Source organism: Ascaphus truei, chromosome 9 (assembly GCF_040206685.1).
Source record: "Ascaphus truei isolate aAscTru1 chromosome 9, aAscTru1.hap1, whole genome shotgun sequence".
NCBI lineage: Eukaryota > Metazoa > Chordata > Amphibia > Anura > Ascaphidae > Ascaphus > Ascaphus truei.
Window position 1 is genome coordinate 5,898,499 of NC_134491.1, and position 25,342 is coordinate 5,923,840.

The 25,342-nt window shown below is 43.4% G+C and overlaps 1 protein-coding gene across 6 annotated transcripts; it reads left to right on the forward strand.

The window, feature by feature from the left end:
- Positions 1–587: 587 nt before the first annotated feature.
- On the forward strand, positions 588–24,751 carry ARHGAP11A (Rho GTPase activating protein 11A). 6 transcript variants are annotated; one of them, XM_075613245.1, is made up of 13 exons: positions 588–662; positions 1,762–1,934; positions 3,479–3,549; positions 4,172–4,268; positions 5,002–5,258; positions 5,599–5,762; positions 6,863–7,009; positions 7,657–7,731; positions 8,356–8,526; positions 8,957–9,092; positions 9,280–9,388; positions 13,321–13,465; positions 13,883–17,287. In XM_075613245.1, the coding sequence occupies exons 2-13, from the start codon at positions 1,779–1,781 to the stop codon at positions 15,376–15,378; spliced, it is 3,024 nt and encodes a 1,007-aa protein (XP_075469360.1). In that variant the 5' UTR covers positions 588–662; positions 1,762–1,778; the 3' UTR covers positions 15,379–17,287. The 6 variants fall into 6 exon arrangements, with proteins under 6 accessions (XP_075469360.1, XP_075469362.1, XP_075469364.1 ...); XM_075613247.1 differs by lacking the exons at positions 588–662; positions 13,883–17,287 and adding an exon at positions 24,642–24,751 and having other exon boundaries at positions 669–1,934; positions 13,321–13,455; XM_075613249.1 differs by lacking the exons at positions 588–662; positions 13,883–17,287 and adding an exon at positions 24,642–24,746 and having other exon boundaries at positions 669–1,934.
- The last annotated feature ends 591 nt before the right edge of the window (positions 24,752–25,342 follow it).

A 25,342-nucleotide genomic window follows, 5' to 3' on the forward strand; every position in this document is an offset into this window, starting at 1 on the left:
ACTCAGTGTATCATTGTGTCTGTCCTCTGTCACGCAGTGTATCACTGTGTCTGTCCTCTGTCACGCAGTGTATCATTGTGTCTGTCCTCTGTCACTCAGTGTATCATTGTGTCTGTCCTCTGTCACACAGTGTATCATTGTGTCTGTCCTCTGTCACGCAGTGTATCATTGTGTCTGTCCTCTGTCACGCAGTGTATCACTGTGTCTGTCCTCTGTCACGCGCAGTGTATCATTGTGTCAGTCCTCTGTCACACAGTGTATCATTGTGTCAGTCCTCTGTCACGCAGTGTATCATTGTGTCAATCCTCTGTCACGCAGTGTATCATTGTGTCTGTCCTCTGTCACGCAGTGTATCATTGTGTCAGTCCTCTGTCACGCGCAGTGTATCATTGTGTCAGTCCTCTGTCACGCGCAGTGTATCATTGTGTCAGTCCTCTGTCACGCAGTGTGTCATTGTGTCAGAGTCCCTCAGCCCCTCCTCCCCTGGCTGTTTATATCATTGCTCTGTGATCAGGCGCAGGCAGGGCAGCCTCGTCACTATGGTTGCATGGAGGGGGTCCTGACATTTGAATGGGCGCTGGCCAATGGGAATGCGAGACCGGAGCGCGCGGGGAGGGGAGACACCAAGTGATGGCCGCGGGAGACTGAGAGAGCCACGTAATGTGAGGGAGGAGGGCGCCGGGGAAGTGTGTGAGAGAGGAGGGCACAGGGACAGTGTGTGAGAGAGGAGGGCGCCGGGGAAGTGTGTGTGAGAGAGGAGGGCGCCGGGGAAGTGTGTGAGAGAGGAGGGCACAGGAACAGTGTGTGAGAGAGGAGGGCGCCGGGGAAGTGTGTGTGAGAGAGGAGGGCGCCGGGGAAGTGTGTGAGAGAGGAGGGCACAGGGACAGTGTGTGTGTGAGAGAGGAGGGCGCCGGGGAAGTGTGTGAGAGAGGAGGGCGCCCGGTAAGTGTGTGTGTGAGAGAGGAGGGCGCCCGGTAAGTGTGTGTGAGAGAGGAGGGCGCCCGGTAAGTGTGAGGAGGGCACAGGGGCAGTGTGAGGTGGGCACAGGGGCAGTGTGAGGAGGGCACAGGGGCAGTGTGAGGAGGGCACAGGGGCAGTGTGAGGAGGGCACAGGGGCAGTGTGAGGAGGGCACAGGGGCAGTGTGAGGTGGGCACAGGGGCAGTGTGAGGAGGGCACAGGGGCAGTGTGAGGAGGGCACAGGGGCAGTGTGAGGAGGGCACAGGGGCAGTGTGAGGAGGGCACAGGGGCAGTGTGAGGTGGGCACAGGGGCAGTGTGAGGTGGGCACAGGGGCAGTGTGAGGTGGGCACAGGGGCAGTGTGAGGTGGGCACAGGGGCAGTGTGAGGAAGGCACAGACGCAGTGTGAGGAGGGCACAGGGGCAGTGTGAGGAGGGCACAGGGGCAGTGTGTGTGTGTGTGTGTGTGTGTGTGTGTGTGTGTCACACAGGCTGGTTGCTGAGAGATGGTATGTTGATGTGAAAACTATTCCTATAGCTTTAGACGGGGAATGTTTTTTTTGGATGGTGCTGTGTTTGGCACATCCTGATAGTATTGGCGTTTGGGAGGTGCTGGAGCTGCAGTGTTGGCGAGAGCAGGGTGCAGACAAGTTGATTTCAGTGGGCAACAAGATACATGTTATAAAGCGGGTACAAGGGCAAGTAGTGGCAGTTCTGGTGAGAGGTGACAGGCGGGTCAAATCAGGAGGTGACATAGTTACGTGATTAGGCTTTATCAGCCTATTTAGCTCTTCCACCGATGCAGGCATTTTAATCAGAACTATGAGACAAGACATGATGAAACAGACTCCTGAATACCACAGCTTGGCCAGACTTGCTGTTGTCCAGGGGCTTCGCTCCTATGGAATCAAAATCAAACACTGGAACAGCAAGCAGCGTCCTGAGGCATGGAGAGGATCCGGTGGGACGCTGGAGGGTGTGAGTATACACGTACTGTATGGCGCTCCTTGTTTACCTGTAAGATACTTGCTAGCTCATGATGCCTTTTTTTTTTTGACAAATATTTTTATTGGTTTTCCAGGAGGAATACAACATTGGTTCAGAGTCATTTTAGAAAGTCAAATATACCCGATACAGAATTCACAAAACAAAAAGCCATTAAAAGCCTAACAGACTGCGTCGAGCATACAGATAGCGAGACTCCTCTTAACTTTTTAGAGTATATAGAGAAGGATAGGCAAAGAAAGAGGGAGGAAAGAGATATGAGAGGGGTAGGAAGGGGAAGCTGGTGGGGAAGGTGAGACTGAAGGTGGGACAGGGAGAAGAGGAAGGTAGTGTCCACCCCTCACCCCAGTCGGGGGGGGGGGGGGTGCGGCGTAGGGTATCCGCAGCTCAAGCGAGAGAGCCAATCGGCTGCTCAGGATGCCTTTTAATGGACCAACATGTCCATCATATAAGCTTGTTTTGTACATAAACTTTCAGGGCTAGAGAGATCTCTTCATCATATAGTATCTTGTTTACCTGTGTGATAAGGTGGCTTCCAGTGGTCTGCCTGTCCCTTGATATTCACAGTGCTTTAAGCACAATTTGCATTGCTAATAACCACTAATCAACATTGCTTCCCCCAAGCTTTGCTTCATTAAACATTTTATTTTCACTTTTTAGATATCTAAAATGGCAACAATGGGTGAAAGCCTTAATATTCTGCAAAATTTTCTCCAAAGCAGAACATTATTAAATGATAGTGATATAATGTAGCTTAATGTAACAAGCATTTATCGAAGCTTTGAGGGGCAGTAACCTTACAATCTAACGTCCCTGGTTACTGTTATCGGTATGGTTATTATAACTACAAGTAGCTCAAGTTTGTTTTCACGATGTAGTGTGTATATATATAAGTACTGTGGATCATTATGGGTACGTACTGTGGGCTTTGCTTACATGGGGTACAGGAAATGCCAAGGGAAAGGATATAACTGTGGGACAGGAAGTGTGACTAACTGCTCGGCCTTAGAAAAACAGAGCCAACTATCCCAAGACCATATTGGCCAGTGTGGCTGGTGTTGGGTTGTGGGGATGGGGGGTGGGGTTGCAGGGCTGGTGGAGGTTCGGAAGATACAGGCAAAAATTAGTGATGTACTCCCATTCGAAAGTAATCTCCCACTTCAGAAACAGTGCACTTACTACTAGGCTGCACTGTCTATCATGAATCTGTAGTGATCTGCTTATTTAGTTTATTTTTTTCTTTTTAAACGATTACCACTTGTATTACTACTGTGAAGCGCTATGTACATTATGGCGCTATATAAATAAAGACATACAATATAATAAAGGTTAATTATTTTTTTTAGAGGGGGAGGAATATGTATGTTGTCTGTTTTATTGAATACTTATTATTGAAAAAGAAGAAATATTTTGGTGGCAGACTATTGAGGGTACTACTTGGTACTGTGCTGGGATTTGTATGTTTGATTTTCTGAATTCTGTTAGATGTAAGTCATGTTCTTGCTATCAATTTGTAGGGTAAAATCTTTGGGACACATCTGCATGCCCTGCCCCAGTCATTTGTGCCGGATTATGGGAACATTCCAAAGTGAGTACCAATGTTGTGTCCTGTGGATCAGGGAGACAAATGGCTAAGGATTGCATAGATAAATGAGTTTAAAACCCTATATCACTGTATTTGCCAGATAAGCAGTTTGCGCTTTAACCTTCAGTAAGGAAAGGTCATAGACTTGTGTGAGCAACTGGCCTGAGTGAATGAGTTGGGGGAGAGTTTAAACTTTGGTCCAGCTTTCTGTTGTTTCATTTACAGTATGCATTGTATAAAACGGCTTCTTTACCCCTGATCTTCATGTGACATTACATCAGTCCGCTTGCGGTGTGCTGCAAGCTTTACGTAATGGTGTTTATAATTAGATAGCATGTTGGTGTGAAACATTCTGTAACAAGACATTCTCTCAGGAAGTTTCGCAGATGTTCAAAATATGCCTGCAGCTCATTCTCGTTCATCTGTCCTTCTACAAAATGTACTGTGTACCAGGAGTGCTTGTACTGCAGATTCAAATCCTTTCATGTTTGGCAGGGTGTTCGTTACTGGTACGGTGTAGAAATAGCCTTGCTGTAAACTGACAAACTAATGTAGCATCGTAATGAGGGAAGCAAAATGTATTGCGGTGCCTGTGAGGTGCCTGAATGCTTTCTTTCTTCCCCAGTTTCCTTGTTGACATTTGCAAACACTTGGAGCAGCACACTCAAACAGAGGGGCTTTTCAGGAAGTCTGGGTCTGTTGTGCGACTCAAACTGTTAAAGGTAGGTAAACCCCATCAATATATATTCTACTCGTATACAATTCTCAGATTTATAAGTCAATAGGGTTAATATTACCTTCTTCATTTGCTATAATGTATCATGAGCAATAATACCCACACACTCCTGAATGTTGCATTGGAGCAGGGCAGCACTAAAACTTGCAACTGCTGAATGAGTTTCATTTTAAAATGAAATTCATTTGAACTGCATGAATTGGAGAGAATTGGAAAAATCTAAGCAGCTGTTTATGCAGCTGGATGGTTGACTGGTTTGTTATGTTTAGGATGAGTATTCTGGTGCATTTCCATCACAGCCTCTACATAAGGCTGCGCTTATAGTGTCTTGCAGCAGCGACACAACGTCGCTCCAAAACAAATCAATTGACTCCGTCGCAAGTGCTTATAGTAAGCGCGACGGAGCGACCATCATGACTGAAAATTTGGAAGCCGGTAAATTTGATTTTTTTTTTAGAGACAGTCGCCACATGTGACTGTTTCTAAACCAATCAAATTGCGCGGCCCGACCCCCTATAGTGACGTCACTGGCCTTGTCGCTAAAAATCAAATTGCAACTTTCGCTAGTGGCGATGGGTGACCTCATCGGTTGCGTCGCCAGCACACTAAGCGTGGCCTAAAACAAGTAAAGATGTGGCGATTTGCGCAGGTTACTCTGTGTGCAATGGTGTCCATGCTGGTCTTCACCGCTGAATTATCTGCTCTCTTTGTTTCCTCAGACTAAGCTAGATTGTGGTGATAACTGTCTGTCTGCTGCTCTTCCCTGCGATGTCGCCGGTCTCCTCAAGCAGTTCTTCAGAGAATTACCTGAGCCCGTACTGCAGGCGGATCTACAGGACGCTCTGTTCAAGGCACAGCACTTGGGCACCGAGGAGGAGAGGAACACTGCGACCATGCTCATTTCCTGCCTCATGTCTGACAGGACCATCCACGTCCTCAGATACTTCTTCAGCTTTCTGCACACTGTGTCCACAAGGTGAGCGCCTGAAAGCACCTACACACATTTTACGGTTCAGAGAGCGCAGTCAGCAAATTGGTAAATTATATTGACACCCATCATATGGAATGTGCCTGGAAACAGTATTGTCCTGTGTGTCACACAGAATATATACTGCTATCAAGTACGGTTTGTGTCAAGGTTTTGTTCAGGCAGGAAGCAAGAGTTTTTTCCCACTGCGCAGCTGTGCTGCCTCTACGATAGTTTATATAGGAAATATTAACAGTTTACCCAGGAGTAATTAATTTCCTTTATATTAAATGTGTGTGTGTGTGTGTGTGTGTGTGTGTATATAGATGTATTTATTTTTCTTTTGAAGATCTGATGAAAACAAGATGGATAGCAGTAACCTGGCAGTAATATTCGCTCCTAACCTCCTGCAATCGAATGACGGTAGTGAGAAGATTTCTGCCAGCACGGAGAAGAAGCTCCGCGTACACGCCGCGGTGGTGCGCACATTCATAGATCAGGCGGCTGATATCGGTGAGGGGGCTCTGTGCATATAGTCTTCATAGATACCTTTTATTGTGCCTACAATAGTGTGTGTGTGCGCATGCGTGTCCCTGTCTATTCGGACTCTAGTTTTATTACATTACAATAGCAGTAAATAAATAAGCTTCTGATGGTGCATGCCGAAGTATGAATTACAGTGGGATATTGTCATTTCCTAGTGGCATTTTTAAATGAATATAAGTGTTGTGTTTGTTTTTGCCCTATTTGTACACGACCAGAGAGGCTGCGAGGGAGCTCCCCCTCCTCTCGTTATCTAATACCCACATAAACACATACAGGTAATGACAGACTCGATTTAGAGGTATAAAAGGCCGCGGCTTTGCTTATTGAATCTGAGTAACTGCCAGTCCCTGCCCGAGAGCTCACTTAATAGGTGAAGGGTCAGACGGTCCTTGAACCGCTGATCCTGTAGCCGGGACCACGTGACCTGGTCGTTGTCGCAAGTGGGTGCCCGGAAGTCACGACCAGATGACCCCGCCCCCTCGCTTCCCCTCCTCCCCCCCCCCCCCCCGGCTTGTCAGCCCCGAGCACCGTCTGGCAAGGACAAGAACTTGCCCCCCAACTGCCACCTCGACAGAGGCAACCTGGTCAAACTGACCCCTCCTTAAGGAACTTCAGTCCTTTTCATTCCTTTGCGAAAGTACCTCGACTTCACACTGTAAAATAACAATGAAACAGGTTAGCAATATTCACAGGCAATATACTTAGTAACGAACAATGGTGACAGTTCACTCGACTCGTTTACCAAAATGAGTGGCCATACATTGATTACATGCTAACCTTTCTCAATACATTTTTATTGGGCCTACAATTGTGTGTGTCCCTGTCCAGTCGGACTCTAGTTTTATTACATTACAATAGCAGTAACTAAGCTTCTGATGGTGCATGCCGAGGTATAAATTACAGTGGGATATTGTCATTTCCTAGTGACATTTTTAAATGAATATAATGATAGTGTTTTATTTGTTTTTGCCCCATTGTATAGCCCTTGAGTCTGCTCTGTGACTGTCTTTACAGAATCTTGTGTAGCTTTTGTGACCCTGCTTTTTCACTGTGTGACTTTTTTTTAGGGTGTGTTCCTGAGTTTCTCCTGGTAAAGATCCCAGGAATGCTGGGAGTTGACACAGATTCTGGTACGCCCGGGCTTGAGGGCTCTGAGGAAGGTGAAGGAGAGACTCCTGGGGAGCGGAAGAAGAGGAGACGGAGAAGTGTGGGAGGTAAATACTACAACCTGTAGGATTCTAGGACTCTCTCCCTGTACAGTGTAGTCAGAAGAGTTCCGGGGGTTCAATCATTTAGCTCGGATCATGAGATCCTGGCACATGCTATGGGGTTGGGTTCCCCACTGAAAAAAATGATGGGAGACAAACCCTACAGTCCAGGTGTATAACACTATGTCATAAGGACCATGCAAACCTCTTCTGACATCAGTCATCAAAGTTTACCGCTGCTGTTATAATCCGAGAGTAAAATAAATGTCTCTCTGCATACCTCTATCCCTTGATTACAACATTCAGAAGCTGGGTTACTGGAGGGAGTATTCTTGGGTGTTCTCACCAGTTCCTTCCTGCTGCAGCTTATTGCCCTTACACACTCATGTGGAGTGAAAGGTTTATCATTGAAGATGAGTTCTTATTTTGTTTAGATGTTTGCAAACAGGCACTCTGTACCCCCATCTCGCAAATCTTCAAGTGTCAGCAATGAGGTGGTCAAACGTTATATGCTTCTCTGTATACAGACTTGACAGATACTATTTCAGAAATGACATGAAAAATGCCCATGTAGGCGCACTGCCAGCTACCCCAAGTAGTGTCTCTTACACTGATGTTCTTACACACTTCTTAGTTTATCTCTTATGTTTCAGATTTTGTTAGTGGAGCATTGAATAAATTTAAAACTAATACAACACCTTCCTCTACACCCCAGGCAGACAGAACTGGTAGGTACAGTATCTCTAATGTGTGCCTTAACCTGCTGCAGTTCTGTAAACCGCTGGCCCTTATCCGCCATCAACTCTGCCCTCCTCCTACAGTCTGCATTTAACAGGAAATATACTGCTTGTATTGTTGCATAGATTAAGTGCATGGCTGTAGAAGGAATGTAATGCATTTCTCCCGCATGCATCTTCTATTCCTTGACTTAGAAACAGAAAGACATTTTGAACACTTCCCAGCGTATTCTCTAATTAATCTCCTTTGACTTGTCTGTGTGCTTTTAATATCAGACTGCTGTAATAAAGGACCACATCTTTTTCTACAAAAACATCTTAATAAAAATGTGGAAGATGTAATAAGTAATAACATTGGCTTTGATGAGGACACATCTATATAATGCCCAGTCTGAAATTACAAGTTGCCTGGCAGATTATCACCAGTCTCTGTAGCACACGGCTTGTCTGTTATTCTATGCTTGTGTAACATATATTTTAGCTTTTGGCAGCCAAACCTTTCTCCTCGCAAGAAACTCTCTGCATCCTCAGAGCAGGAATGAAGGATGTGATTACTGAGTGCTAGCTGCGGCTAGCGTTTATTTCTCCCCACCCACCCACTTTCATTTCTTCCAGTTTTGGGTTCCATGGTGACTCCTGTAATTCTTACTCCAAATACCAAGCGTAAACTCCCCGTGGATTCAATGCAAGGAATTTCCAGCAAGAAGAGAAAATCCATTAAACATAACTTTGCATTTGATCTATTACCCAGCAGCCTCTTTGGTAGTGGATTCACCCCTGCTTCAGGTAAATATTGCAGAATTAGCTTGTGTTGTTTTTTTTATTTTTTCTTAACTTATTTATTTTTTAATCCTAACTGTTTTTCTATTTTGTTGTAATAAAATAGCAACAACTATATTTTAGTTAAAGATTCAGTTTCATAAATAAATAAAACTCACCCGCACTCTGTGAAGGAATGTCACTTTCCCACCCGCTCTCTAGTTCTTCTACCGCACACATTGTATAGAAGAGAAATACAAAAATCTTTGCACTGTTTCTAAAGCATTGCTGTAAAATGATAAACTATTATTGTAGGAAAACTTTAATGCTCCTTTCGCACGATCTCTTTGCTATATTGACCGCTGAGTATTGTAATGCTGTGCTGATCCCTATAGCAGCTAAGGGGTTAAAGTCCTTGGAGTGGCTCTAGCATTAATTCTGTTTGTCATACTCTTAGCTCGGTGTGACGGGAGTCCTTGTGTTTCTCTGGAGACCTCGCAGAGCTCCCTGTCCCCCTCGGTCAGTGGCGGAAAACACCTCTCCAGTTCAGGAAACCGTAGAAGTAAGAGGTGTGAAAACAGGAAAGTGCAAAGGTGATTTTTGTTTTCTATCTCCCTTCCCTCCTTTCTCATTTTGTGCTCCCTTGATATCTGTGATTGAACAACCAGCTGAAGGGGGTGTAAGGCATTTCCATATGCACAGCCATTTGGTGGAATGTAATTGTAAGGATCTACCTGTTGTACCTGATTTCTGACCCTTCAACTTAAACCTTTTATGCAGAGTCGAATCGGGAAAAACTGTCTGCTTCTCCCCCAAGATAAGCCGGAAAGAGATGGTGCGCAGGTCGCTACGTCTTAGATTCAGTCTTGGCAAAAGTAGCAAGGATGTGGTGAGTTAAATGACCAGACTCGTGCATGAACACTGCAGCTGGGGCGTATTCAAACGCTTTCTTTCTTTGTTAGACTCGCCAGGTCCATATGTTTGTTTGACTTTTTTTATAACATGAGTGAACTGAACTCTTATTCGTATGTATATGTTTATGAAGCGTCACCAATGTATGTAGCACTTTCCAGAATTATAATACAGATGGTATAGGGAGATAGTAGGCAAATTTTATAAGTGCGTGAAAATAGAAATTAGGGTGTCCTTGCCCTGCAGAGTTTACAATCTATATTAAATAATGGGAGACTCGTAGTGCAGTATAGAACATGTATTTGCTTGAGAGATTTGTTGGAGTAGGATGATGCAGGTACATTCATCTGTTTACTTCTGGAAGAGTGTTATTGAGTATATTTTATACTCCTTGATTAAACGTAGAATTAAATAATTCTCCTCTGGTCATAAGTGTCAAGGGAAAGTAACAAATGACTCTTGCAAAGATCAAACCGGAATATTGTGTGTAAGAATGTTTAAAAAAAACAAACAAAAAGTGTGTGTGTGTGTGTGTGTGTGTGTGTGTGTGTGTGTGTGTGTGTGTGTGTGTGTGTGTGTGTGTGTGTGTGTGTGTGTGTGTGTGTGTGTGTGTGTGTGTGTGTGTGTGTGTGTGTGTGTGTGTGTGTGTGTGTTAGATATATCCCACATGTCCATGGTCTCTCCGGCGATGTATGCGAGGGCATTGTGTGGTAATTTTATAGTTTTTTTTCAAATTTTTTATTTTATAAACTCTGATTTTACTCACTGTCATTTTGTAATGGTTTTCTATACGGTACTGTAACACCTTGTCTTGTATTAAATCCTAATTTAAACTGTTTCCCTTTAAAGGGATTTTTTACGTTTTAGGACTGACTTTATCACCCTATTTTATTGTTTTGGATTTGGTATTTAATGTGTGCATTATGGAGACCAGGATCCCCCTACGTGTCTGATTGAAATTAATCCTGGTGGCAGCAATGTAATCTGGTTTTAGTGAGAGGGCTTTTGCTATGTTTAGGCTTTATTTTTTTAAATTTTTTTAAACCTGCTGGTGCTTGAGACAATCTGGAAACATTTGTGGTTAAACCCTTCCACGCAAATTCACACACCTTGGTGGGTGTGTACGTGACACAGAGCGATAGGGGGGAAGGACGTGTAACTATTGATTGTTTGAAAGCAGAGGGGGAGGAATGTGCAAGTATAGGGAGCAGTGTGGCAGGAATATGTGCAAGTATAGGGAGCAGAGTGGCGGGAATGTGTGCAAGTATAGGGAGCAGTGTGGCAGGAATATGTGCAAGTATAGGGAGCAGGGTGGCGGGAATGTGTGCAAGTATAGGGAGCAGGGTGGTGGGAATGTGTGCAAGTATAGGGAGCAGGGTGGCGGGAATGTGTGCAAGTATAGGGAGCAGGGTGGCGGGAATGTGTGCAAGTATAGGGAGCATTGTGGCGGGAATGTGTGCAAGTATAGGGAGCAGGGTGGTGGGAATGTGTGCAAGTATAGGGAGCAGGGGGGCGGGAATGTGTGCAAGTATAGGGAGCAGGGTGGCGGGAATGTGTGCAAGTATAGGGAGCAGAGTGGCGGGAATGTGTGCAAGTATAGGGAGCAGGGTGGTGGGAATGTGTGCAAGTATAGGGAGCAGAGTGGTGGGAATGTGTGCAAGTATAGGGAGCAGGGTGGTGGGAATGTGTGCAAGTATAGGGAGCTAGGGAGCAGGGTGGCGGGAATGTGTGCAAGTATAGGGAGCAGGGTGGCGGGAATGTGTGCAAGTATAGGGAGCAGGGTGGCGGGAATGTGCGCAAGTATAGGGAGCAGAGTGGTGGGAATGTGTGCAAGTATAGGGAGCAGTGTGGCGGGAATGTGTGCAAGTATAGGGAGCAGTGTGGCGGGAATGTGTGCAAGTATAGGGAGCAGGGTGGCAGGAATATGTGCAAGTATAGGGAGCAGAGTGGCGGGAATGTGTGCAAGTATAGGGAGCAGGGTGGCAGGAATATGTGCAAGTATAGGGAGCAGAGTGGCGGGAATGTGTGCAAGTATAGGGAGCAGTGTGGCGGGAATGTGTGCAAGTATAGGGAGCAGTGTGGCGGGAATGTGTGCAAGTATAGGGAGCAGGGTGGCAGGAATATGTGCAAGTATAGGGAGCAGAGTGGCGGGAATGTGTGCAAGTATAGGGAGCAGGGTGGCAGGAATATGTGCAAGTATAGGGAGCAGAGTGGCGGGAATGTGTGCAAGTATAGGGAGCAGGGTGGCAGGAATATGTGCAAGTATAGGGAGCAGGGTGGCGGGAATGTGTGCAAGTATAGGGAGCAGGGTGGTGGGAATGTGTGCAAGTATAGGGAGCAGGGTGGCGGGAATGTGTGCAAGTATAGGGAGCAGGGGAATGTGTGCAAGTATAGGGAGCAGTGTGGCAGGAATATGTGCAAGTATAGGGAGCATTGTGGCGGGAATGTGTGCAAGTATAGGGAGCAGGGTGGCGGGAATGTGTGCAAGTATAGGGAGCAGGGGGGCGGGAATGTGTGCAAGTATAGGGAGCAGGGGGGCGGGAATGTGTGCAAGTATAGGGAGCAGGGTGGCGGGAATGTGTGCAAGTATAGGGAGCAGAGTGGCGGGAATGTGTGCAAGTATAGGGAGCAGGGTGGCGGGAATGTGTGCAAGTATAGGGAGCAGAGTGGCGGGAATGTGTGCAAGTATAGGGAGCAGTGTGGCAGGAATATGTGCAAGTATAGGGAGCATTGTGGCGGGAATGTGTGCAAGTATAGGGAGCAGAGTGGTGGGAATGTGTGCAAGTATAGGGAGCAGGGTGGTGGGAATGTGTGCAAGTATAGGGAGCAGGGTGGTGGGAATGTGTGCAAGTATAGGGAGCAGGGTGGTGGGAATGTGTGCAAGTATAGGGAGCAGGGTGGCGGGAATGTGTGCAAGTATAGGGAGCAGGGTGGTGGGAATGTGTGCAAGTATAGGGAGCAGGGTGGTGGGAATGTGTGCAAGTATAGGGAGCAGGGTGGCGGGAATGTGAGCAAGTATAGGGAGCAGTGTGGCGGGAATGTGTGCAAGTATAGGGAGCAGAGTGGTGGGAATGTGTGCAAGTATAGGGAGCAGGGTGGTGGGAATGTGTGCAAGTATAGGGAGCAGGGTGGTGGGAATGTGTGCAAGTATAGGGAGCAGTGTGGCGGGAATGTGTGCAAGTATAGGGAGCAGGGTGGTGGGAATATGTGCAAGTATAGGGAGCAGGGTGGTGGGAATATGTGCAAGTATAGGGAGCAGGGTGGTGGGAATGTGTGCAAGTATAGGGAGCAGGGTGGTGGGAATGTGTGCAAGTATAGGGAGCAGGGTGGCGGGAATGTGTGCAAGTATAGGGAGCAGGGTGGCGGGAATGTTTGTAAGTATAGGGAGCAGAGGTCAGACGGTCTAGGACATTTGGTCGCGACTGCTTCACTACCCTGACACCCTCTGAAAACCCCTTATATTAACCCCTGACTAACCAGTAATTAGACTTACCTTAAAAGCGGGTGGCTGCTGGGATTCAAGGTAACATGGGTTTTCTCCATCTTTGGTGAATAAGCAGAAGTGTTGCGAGGATCTAGATGTTAAGTGAAGGTTGATTATTTAGGTAGTGAGTGCTGCGGAGAATAAGGGGTCATGCTGGTTAAGGGAGGAGGACAGAATAGAATTACATTTGTTTTATCAGTGCCAACTGGGGTGCCAGTTTTATTTGTTTAGTGGCACAAGGCGTTATAAAGTTTTCTAGGGTTCAATTTCATGTTAATTTGTCTAAAATGTGCATTATGTCCTGTGCTGCGGTTTGCAACGCCTTTACACAATTGCTTATCTATGTGTATTGGGAGATCACAATTCACTGCAGGTTGTGGTTGTGTGGGTTTGTGATTGTGGCATTTTGTGATTTCTACCCCTAGAACACGTTGAGCGTATTTCCCTCTAGCAGCCACTCTCAAAACATTGGCTGGCGACTCGCAAACACACAAGAGCTGAACACCGAGGCTGTGCCTAGCAAACTGGGGGCTCCGTCTACCCCAGCAAAGAGCCCATTTGTAAGTGCAGGTAAGTGTCGGGTTCACTTGCCACTCAATGGTACTGAGTGTTTTTACTGCTCAATGGGTTTAAGCTGTTTTTTTTATACAGATCTTGGCTATTGGATTGTATTTGGCAGCGAAGGAGATGGCATAAAGAGAACTTAAAAAGGGGCGTTTATACTATAAGCATACAGCAGAAAAGGTTCAAGAAAGAAAGAGAAAAAAGTGGTTGATTTTGAAAATAAAAAGGTTTATTCGGTCTCTTTGTAAAAGGTTTATTGTACTAACACCCCTATTCTTGTGGTATAACATGTCCATGCAACGGTATCACTAATGGATGCCTTGTGGAATAATCCTCCCCTATATCCGATAGCTATTGCTCTCATGTTACACCAGCCAATGTCAATGCAACTCTGATTAGTATTTTTTTTATATATATATATAGGCTCAAAGAAAATCAGCAAATCAGAAGACAACCTGCTAACTCCGAAAGTATCAGAGGCATACAGTCACCGCATGTCATGGACAGGACCACACCCCTTGGAGCTGAATGGATTTGGTGATGAGGGAACGCCTGTAGCGGGATATCTCAGTGCTGCCAACTGCTACTTTGAACCGGCTGTAGTAGCTGGAAAACCTCCACCAATGCCTTCAGATCTAAGATCCTTCTCTGGGAGTCGGAGGCAAGACTGGAACCTGAAGGAAGATTCTCTCCTACAACAACAAGAGAGTCAGGTGGAGAAAACTTTGCTGAAGATAAGAGAGGCTTTTTCAGAGTCGGAGAGTGATCTGCACAAAGTGGTGGGGGTAGGGAATCCTCCGGAACCGGACACTTCAGAACGCTTTACCAACTCGGAGCTTCAAAATAAGGCCGACAGTCCAGCAACTAGTCTTAGAAATGCAGAAAGAAATGAACGATTTGATCGCACCGCAGAAGATAGGTGTATATTTTCACAAGGAAAAGATAAAGCTCTGGCTGTCATGGAAGAAAGTACGGTCAGTGGCCCAGATCGATATTCTGTACAAAACAGTGTGACTGAAGGTCAGAGGGCGGCTTTATTAGTGGTCCCGGAGGAAAGAACCAGCATCCATGTAAGTTGCATGGAAAACAAACTAAGCAGTAATGTTGGGGACAGGGAAATCAAAGTAGTTAAATTAGAAATGCGTGGATGCCGCAATCAAAATGAAACCTGTCCTGTCTCTTCCACTGAAACCTTGCCTGGCATGCTACCTGCACCGCAAGAAATCGTTCACCCAGCAGCGTCTGACTGGTCGGTGGCTTCGGACAGTTCTTCCTGTGAGCCTATTCCCGGATGTATAACAGCACGTAGATCCATTAGGGTTTCTGACCAAATACAACATTTTAATAAGCTCTCTCTGAGTGACCGCAACTCTGCCCAGAAGCTGAAGTCCCCTCTCAAGTTCCAGCGTACACCAGTGCGTCAATCTGTCCGGCGAATCAACTCCCTCTCCAAGCTGAAAGACAAAGCGAACAGCACAGGGGTGAAACCAGTTGCAGTCAGCTCCCTGATGGTGAAATCGGTTAGCTACGATGGATCTCTTTCTTCAGAGTTCTTCTTGAAGCATGCTGATCCTCCATCCTATTCTACATTGAGTCTGAAAGCCTGTGTATCCCATGAACACATGGCTTCTTCTGCCCCTTCGGATGTAGGATCCAGGATTCCTAAACCGTCTCTCAGGAATAGTGGATGCCCAGCAGCAAGCGCTGCCATCCCAATGAAGCCTGTGTTGGTTGATTTGACGAATCAGGAAGTCCCCAGAGCCACCTGCAACAAGAAACCCACCCTCCCAGCAAACAGACCAAATAACACCGTCCTGCGCATGGTGTCTGGGAGGGAATTGAATCGTTATAAAGGCTCTCCAAAGAATCCAATAGCAAAAGTGACATTCCGACCATCTACTAAGCCTTTGGAGTTATAAGGCGTTCCTGCAGCTATAACTGTGCAGAGAGGAGCACGTGATCTTATTGAAACCGGTGATTGCTTCACCTCTACTTTTTAATTCTATTCTTGGGGAAATGGTTTCTGTTGTTTACATGCATGTTACGTGCAGAACCAACATCCTTACAATGCTGTTATTATTTTTGCGACCTCTTTTCATAGAAGCGCATTGCACATGATGGTACAAACACTGTATAAAATGGATGTTCCTGAAAAGTGGACAGATGGAGATCAAGCGGTTAATTGGACTCGTCTTGTTTTTTCTTTTCTTTTTATTCATGAATAATTGAGAGCTTTTACACAAAGGAACAATACATGAAATCCTCAGTCTGACATGTCCATGAAGCTCCAGTATCTGGGAGTAAGAGTTACTCCTCTAAGTGAGCAGTGCCGATCAGACACAGGTTTATTTGCCTTTCTCTGTCCTTTTGGATTTCCTGGAAGAAAACTGGGATTTGCTGTAGTAATGTCACATTTGTTCTATTTATTTCTTCTTGGGGAACAGCTCCTTTTTATATAAACCTTTCGGAAGACGAAACTTATTCAAAAGCAAATCTAGAAAAAAATATTTTTCTAAATTTATTATAAAATGTTCAGGGATGGCAAGAATATCCCACAGATGGTTAGCTACCTATGGGTATAATTTGGCTAGATGCAGGGGCGACTTCCATACAAATGATATTCATTGCATTTTAAATACATGTTCTTGCTAGCCGCTGCTTTTTAGTGTGTATGTTTTTTTTTTTTGTGTTTGTTTTAGATTATTTAATGTAATGAAAATAAGATTACTACATTTTATTATAGGAAATGATTCATCTGTTTTTGCAAGATGTCTTAAATTTGATTTGTTATGGGGAAGGAAAAGCTTGTCTGTCACTTAGAGCCAAAGGCGTTTATGTAATTTAATTATTTTTTTGTTTGATCATTTTATATTGTAAATCAAAACTATTTAAAGTATGTCGGTATGAAGTGAAAATGGGACCTATGCTAGTTACACTTTGCTTGTACTGTATTGGGTTATTGCCATTTCAATAAGTATTGAGTGTAATACTTGCAATATGCAAACCTTAGTTTATAAAATAGGCAGTCTTGTAATTGATTACAATAATAGCCCTTTTTGCGTGTGCTTTTTGTGCATTACTTTTGCATTATCTGCCCTCCATGCACACGAGAAGTACAATGGAAACCGTATGATCTTTTACTTGTGACATGTAACGGTTTTAAAAGGAGAGCTGTGTGCTTGACTCATTTTATTTGAATATCTTTAAAGTACTTTTACCATAACACTTTCTTTTAATTCTTTAAAGCCCAGTGATACATCCCCTGATGTCCAGCTCAGGACGTATAGTATTTGCATCTGTGTAACTTTTAGTACATTTTTTTTTTTTGTAAAACTGCTGGATTTAGAAGGTACGGGAATGTACAATTTGTCTGTGTTTTAAAAAAAAAAAAAAAAACAGTGTTTCAATAAGAAGAAAAATCCTAAAACTATGAACTTGCCATTTATCAACCATACAGTAAATGTTTTGCAAATAACGGCACGATGGTTAGAGCAGCACCCGGGAACATTTTAATTCTGTCTCGTACCAATTACTTTTATTTAGGGGAAAACGGTTTCAACCTTTAATTTTCTCTGCATTAAAATGCAGCTCACAGAATAATGTATACTGTACATTACTATTTTCCAAGCTAAAAGAATACATCTGTTGAAGTCATATCCTTGCTAAGATTTATCCAGTTCCGGGATATTTATTGGCTAATACATGCATATGCCATTATTAAAAGCTGCTTTCTAAGTAAATCTACAGTAAGTCAAATGTCTTAAACCACAGTATTTATTTAAAAAAAAAAAATCCCTCAACAGTACTGTTTTCTCTAATTATGAGTTGGCACACGGGAAGGTATTCCCTCAGTATCACTGAAGCATATCTTTATTGAGAGGAGGAAAGGAATATTTATGTTCCAAAATATATATTTACTGTGGAAAAACCTGCTTCCTAGTTTCCAGCTTTTGTGGAATGGTTTTTAACTGGTAAATATAGTTATAGAGCTTTTGAATAATTCTGTCGTCGTACCTTTTTTATAGTGATAAGATGCCGCCTTCTCTCTTGGTAACTGCTGTCATGTTGTGTACAAGTAGTAGTATGTCTTGTATGTTTGATATGACTGTAAAAGGGGAATAAAGGTCTTGCGTGCTCAGTGGCGTTTGTTTGTTTCAGGAGAGCCGGGCTGCTCATTGATTTACAAGGTTATTTTACAAATTGCTTGTTAGTCACAGTTGATCTTCCAAAAGAAAATTGCGCTTGGTATATGGATTAACCCACATGATATGATGTCACTAATGTAATGGTAAAGTAGTAGAGCTGAATGGTAATGCCAGGGCCTTTTTTTTGAAGGGTTTGACCCACTTACCTCCCTTCAGGACTAGGAATCATGCCTGCAAAATTCTAAGTACAAGAATAGCCCTTGCACTGCAGCATTTGTACCATTGTAGGCAACAGTTGGATGCGGGTTAACGTCATAGCAGTCACGTCGCAACACTTTGGCACTGCAGACTAGCACAGCAAGAAGTTGTTTCTCTGGCGCCCTAGAGTATTCCAAAAGCAGCCTCCAAGGTGTCGGGAAGCGCCCAGGAGTACAACCTCTGCTATCTATAAGGGTATACAGATGCCTGGTACGTACGCTGAAATTAACAGTAGTCCACCGCTCCACGACTGGTTAGATCTGTTCACCTGCTAGCAAACGGACACCTGCAGTGCCATTTATTAGCGTAGGTAAGGGTTTCAATGTCATACAGACACTACATGAGAATCGGGCATTGCCTTTAGGCTTACCCACAGTTTAGCCAATCTGCCTCCTAGCGTTCTCTCAGCCTCCCACTGTTAGAGGTTGATACACAAATTATAGCACTGATATCAGTGAGTGAGGAGACAAAAAACATCTGAAGTACTAGCATTAACTGAGTACCGGCGGTTCTACCTTCTCCTGTATCTGGATATCTTATCCCATTACAGCACAAGTATTTTCAGCTGTCTAATTAGCACTTCGGTGTTAAGGTCTCCAATCCAGGCAAAATTCAGTCCAAATGTGGGAAGTCTCCACAGTAAATCAAATGGTTATTTTACCAGTGCTACTTTGAGTATTATCACCAACTCTAGTTATACACAAGACAGCATCAGCTCTAGTTGTGTAGGGTGGTGGGGCTGGGGGTTTACACCACATGCTTACTGGTATGTGGTTTTCTATTTTCTTCTATTCCTGCCCCCTTTTAATTGTTGCACATAGCAATGAATTTATTTGGTTTTACCCTATTTATTTATCCATCCAGCTCTATACCGGGGTCCCTTCCACTATACCACATATCTAACATTTTCTTGGGTACATATTTCTCAGATATGTCTCGCTATCTGCATCTGCCACTAGTTGTTGTGTTTTCTTTTTTTTTTTTTTAACTACCTGTAGTCTTGAGTGCATGTTGTTATTGGGTCTTTTTCTTCCTTCCTTCCTTTCTTTCTTTTGAGGGAAATACCTCTCCACAACAAACTTTGGAAATTCCCACATTTGAAAAAGTACCAGTTCAGAGCAGCCTCTCAGCAGAGGTAAGAATGGAGTAGGGGAGCGCAAAACCATGAAGGGTACACAGGAACAAATGCAAATAATGTACCAATTAGTATAGTTGCTAGCAGTGCAATTGTGATAAAATCATAAACAGAAACAAACACACAACACAGTGATTACTGCTGGGTGATACACAGATGGAGTAAGACTGAATGCACCCCTGAAGGGGTGCAACTCAAATGTGTGTATCAAGATTCTCCATTTAGCATGGGGCTGAATAGTCAGGGAATGGGTAAATGTGAATGAATAGAATGACTTACACGGCCATGTGTAAGTCTGTGCTCAAATGGGTGTCTTTTCCAGGACCAGGCAATCCCTTCACTCTTGGTATGTGGACCCTCGGGATAGGAGTGGTGACCCGTGTGAATGATAAATATCCCAAGTATTGACAGTTAAAACAGATGTTTATTAGATAAAAAAATGCAAGTGCAACAAAGAACTTGCATATATAAGAGGCACATATACATAATTAAATACTGCCGCTCTCCTTTTGTATGTTTGTTTGTATATAAATAGGGTGCATACGGGAGTAGAGACTACAAGGAAAGAAGGGGGGTTGACAAGGCAACCAAAAGAAACCTATGTGCACTCACTATGAACATTTGAGGGCTAGGAAGTATTCAATCCTAGGGTATGATCCCTATATAGCCACTCACTAATATACGTAAAATCCTTTATTTAACATATATACAACGGGACTACACATATTCCATAAAAATAACAGGGAGAAATCACAAGAGTGGAGATGACTATAAATCAATGGCTTTCGTCAAGCATGTCTCTGTCCTGAAAATGCAAAGGGACATTGAAAAGGAGGGAAAAAAACAAATACCATCTATTAGTATTGTCATAACGATGTGTATTTTGATTAGTGCCACTTATATCATATAAAGGCAACCACCGAAAATTCAAATATAAACCTCAAGAGATATGTATGATATCTTTAGTACAGCCCTCTATATTGAGTCTACTGGGTTCTCTATGCACATACTCCCAGTCACTCATGCTACTGAAAGCCTGTGTTATTTTGCCACTGTTGCAAATATCATGCAACATTGCTATATATTGCCATTGATATAGCAATGTATGATATTTGCAATAGTGGCAAAATAACACTGAGGCTTTCAGTAGCATGAGAGTGACTGACAAAAGCCATTGATTTATAGTCATCTCCACTCTTGTGATTTCTCCCCGTTATTTTTATGGAATATGTGTCGTCCATTGTATATACAGTTAGGTCCGTAAATAATTGGACACTGACACAATTTTCATAATTTTGGCTCTGTACGTCACCAAAATGGATTTGAAATGAAACAACCGAGGTGCAGACTTTCAGCTTTAATTCAAGGGTTTGAACAAAAATATCGTATGAAACGTTTAGGAATTGCAACCATTTTCATACACAGTCCCCTTATTTCAGGGGCTCAAATGTAATTGGACAAATTAACACAATCATAAATAAAATGTTCATTTTTAATACTTTGTTGAGAATCCTTTGCAGGCAATGACTGCTTGAAGTCTCGAACGCATGGACATCACCAAAGGCTGGGTTTCCTCCTTTGTGATGCTTTGCCAGGCCTTTACTGCAGCTGTCTTCAGTTGTTGGCTGTTCGTGGGTCTTTCTGCCTTTAGTTTTGTCTTCAGCAAGTGAAATGCATGCTCGATCGGGTTGAGATCAGGTGACTGACTCGGTCATTGCAGAATATTCCACTTCTTTGCCTTAAAAAAAACTCCTGGGTTGCTATTGCAGTATGTTTTGGGTCATTGTCCATCTGTAAAGTGAAGCACCGTCCAATCAACTTTGCTGAATTTGGCTGAATCTGAGCAGACAATATATCCCTATACACTTCAGAATTCATCCGGCTGCTTCTGTCTTCTGTCACATCATCAATAAACACTAGTGACCCAGTGCCATTGTAAGCCATGAATGCCCATGCCATCACACTGCCTCCAACGTGTTTTACAGATGATGTAGTATGCTTCGGGTCATGAGCCGTTCCAAGCCTTCTCCATATTTTTTTCTTCCCATCATTCTGGTACAGGTTGATCTTAGTTTTATCTGTCCAAAGAATGCTGTTCCAGAACTGGGCTGGCTTTTTTTAGATATTGTTTGGCAAAGTCTAATCTGGCCTTTCTATTCTTGAGGTTTATGAATGGTTTGCACCTTGTGGTGAACCCTCTGTATTTGCTCTTGTGAAGTCTTCTTTTTATGGTAGACTTGGATAATGATATGCCTACCTCCTGGAGAGTGTTCTTCACTTGGCTGGATGTTGTGAAGGGGTTTTTCTTTACCATGGAAAGGATCCTACGATCATCCACCACTGTTGTCTTCCGTGGACATCCAGGCCTTTTTGTGATGCAGAGCTCACCAGTGTGTTCTTTTTTTTTTCTCAGAATGTACCAAACTGTTGATTTGGCCGCTCCTAATGTTCCTGCTATCTCTCTGATGGATTTTCTTTTATTTTGCAGCCTAAGGATGCCCTGTTTCACTTGCATTGAGAGCTCCTTTGACCGCATGTTGTGGGTTCACAGCAACAGCTACCAAATGCGAATGCCACACCTGGGAATCAACTCCAGACCTTTTCCCTTCTTAACTGATGATGAAATAACGAAGGAATAGCCCACACCTGTCCATGAAAAAGCTTTTGAGTCAATTGTCCAATTACTTTTGGTCCCTTGAAAAAGAGGGGGCTACATATTAAAGAGATGTAATTCCTAAACCCTTCCTCCAATTTGGATGTGAATACTCTCAAATTAAATCTGATAGACTGCACTTGAAGCCCATTATTTAACTGTAACTTGAATTTATTTTGGTACACAGCCGAAATAACAAAACTTGTATCAGTGTCCAATTATTTCTGGACCTAACTGTATGTTAAATAAAGGATTTTACGTATATTAGTGAGTGGCTATATAGGGATCATACCCTAGGATTGAATACTTCCTAGCCCTCAAATGTTCATAGTGAGTGCACATAGGTTTCTTGTGGTTGCCTTGTCAACCCCCTTTCTTTCCATATATAAAAGGCACGTTGGATATTCCTGGCTGCTCCGATTTGTGTATCTCTGTGGTTCCCCTGTTCACCGAGTCCGGTGTGCAGGGCTGGGGTACAGCTGTGATCGAACGCTACGGATGCCAGCAGGGATCCAAAAGATACACGCTACTCGAACTACACGTTTCGCATCGCCAGATGCTTCGTCAGTGTCGGTAACCTGTACGGCCGCAAAGGGGGGGGTTTAAGAAGTGCTCCCAATTAGTTAATTGTATTGGGACACCGGATCATCATTGTAATTGTAGTCTTTGTAATAGTACCATACTCGCTCATAGAATCAATCTAATATGGTGTGGACACTATTTATACATAAAGCAGTCAAGGCACTATTAACAGATACTAGATATTCCTAAAGAATGCGTACCTCGCATGGTACAAATGTTGGAATAAATAAATATACATATTAAATCTGTTCTTAGTAATGCATGCGCTATGTACATTAATGGCGCTATATAAATAAAGACATACAATACAATGCATAATAGACTGGTTTGAGTACACTATTCATAATGAGCCACCTGAGATGGCTAAAGAGTGAACCCTAGTGGACAAATATAATTACTATATCAATGGGAAATAAAAACTGTACCTATCACGAGTCATGTATGAAATATCTAAAGAACTAAATACATAATGTCATAACATCGCGATTGTGGTGAAGAAAGATGGCGTGGTCTGAAATTCAGATAAAAATGAAATAAACAGATTTACTACAAGGGCAAATATCTGGAGACACATATAAGGGGGGCGAATAAGGGAAGAAACAAAAGACAAAATGAGTCCATTAAAACACAATTTATAAGTACACTAGGAACATGTACAACTTACATAAAAATATGAGGTGGATCACAGTGATCCCAAACGTCCGCGATATCCCTGAAGAAAGGGCCCCAGAATTTCTGAAACCCCTCGCCAAAGTCCCAGTGTCTTAAAGGGAACAGAAATGTTTTGACACTTTGTGGGTTGAAAGACGTCTTCTAATATTGCCCATGTGCTCCAGTATGCGGACATGCACCTGTCTGGTGGTGTGCCCCACATACTGGAGCCCGCATGGCCCGCAATGTCGTCGGGCAATTAATAAAATGCTTCATAGCAAAGCTTTCCCCAGTCGTCTTTGATTTAAGTGACAATTTTTTTCTGCGGACCCTTGTTTACAGGGCTTGCACGTATTACAGGGCTTGCACGTATTTCAGGGCTTGCACGTATTACAGGGCTTGCACGTATTTCAGGGCTTGCACGTATTACAGGGCTTGCACGTATTACCGGGCTTGCACGTATTACAGGGCTTGCACGTATTACAGGGCTTGCACGTATTTCAGGGCTTGCACGTATTACAGGGCTTGCACGTATTTCAGGGCTTGCACGTATTACAGGGCTTGCACGTATTACAGGGCTTGCACGTATTTCAGGGCTTGCACGTATTACCGGGCTTGCACGTATTACAGGGCTTGCACGTATTACAGGGCTTGCACGTATTACCGGGCTTGCACGTATTACAGAGCTTGCACGTATTACCGGGCTTGCACGTATTACAGGGCTTGCACGTATTACACTTATAAAAACCAGTCGCTGGTGAAAGCCAATTGACAGGAGTTTTGTTTTCTGTTTGTTTAAAAATGCTCGGTGCAAGTTTACTTTTGGTGTTGCCGGCTTTTTTAAAAATGACCCTTGGGCGTTCCGGTAAATGTCCTTTAATTATTGGGTCTTCAGAAAAAAGGGGGGGAAGGGAAACACAAAGTGATTGTGCCCCTAAAAAGAATTCACTAAACTGCACACCACAAAATATAAAAGATAACTTTTAATAAATTGACTAACAACATATATTACCAAAGATGGTGTAACGTGAGTTAAAAACGAATTAAATAAAAAATGTCAAGCATCTATGTCATCTGATATATATGATTTTAATATCCCAATAAACCAACTAATAATGGTGGGATATGGATGGCATAAGATGCTATAAGTCAGGGTATTAACCCGTCTGGATCAGTTGTTAGATCAGATGGTAAATGTATAGAGAGGTCAGCGAGACCAGATAGATAGTATAGGGAAAATATCCAATCCTCCTCATATAATTATTCCATTGAGCACCTCTGTGATTACTTACAGTCTCACGAAGTGCATATCAAGTATTGGGTCTTGCAATAAAAGATGCCAGTGTTTTTGGATACTTTTCTTTATTCTTTCTGAATCCTTATTATACTTTGTAATAAACGGAACCTCATATTCCACAGTTTGTATTTGTTCCTGTGCACCCGTCATGGTTTTGTGCTCCCCTACTCCATTCTTATCACTACTTGAGGATCATGGGACGACCCTCTTCGGGTTGAGCTGCAGCACATCATTGGGCCAGTATCGTATATATTCTTTTGACGGCCTTATCATGTTTTGCATGATATACTATCTACTGTATTAGTGTGTTGTGTTAGTTTTTTAGATTGGTAGCGCCCCAGACATCTTCCTATCATTCCCAGTAGAGGTAGTAAGGGCAAACTGTTGGGAAAGTCAGCAGTGATTGGGCGAGGAGAGATCTTAGAGATGGATAAACTGCTTTTTCATTTGTTTCTGTGCAGAATTCTGAGCAGTTGGCATCTTCCATCACCTGGCGCCTTGTTGCACTTTAATGTGCCCTGACCTTAAATAAACAATTCTAACAAAAACGTATGCATGGACTTCCGATCTGTGCTGCAAATGGCAGTGAAAAAATTCAACAAATAAGAAAAACATTCGGAAGCAAAGCAGCACATGCACCGGCACCTGCGCTAAATAACTACCTGAGACCCTAGGTCTACCTCCTGCTTTACAATGGAAAAAAGATGAAGGCGTTAATGAAAATAATCTACAATGGTGGAGTGGAACCTAAAAGCAATTAACTCGTTCATTTCTGCTGATTAGATGAATGATGGGGAATTCTCAGTTCCCTGAATGCAAGTAAGGAAAAAATAGTGACATACTGTACACCCTAGCGCAAGAAATAATAATGTTGATGAAAACCTCAATTTCTCAGCATCAGATTGTGCCAGGATTCCCAAGAACACAGCAAAATGTGCATGTATAATATAAAAATGTATTGAATAAAAATATTTCTACATTCAAGACAATCACCAAATATATAATTTGGTGTACCTCAACCTTTTTTAAGCTTGAACACAATATAAACAACAGTTTAAAGCTTGACCAGCCCCACTTTCCAATGAGCAGTTTTTACCATGTTCCTGTGTATCACAGACCCAGTGTGGTCTTTCTGCCTCCAGCAGAAAAGAGAGGTGCATGA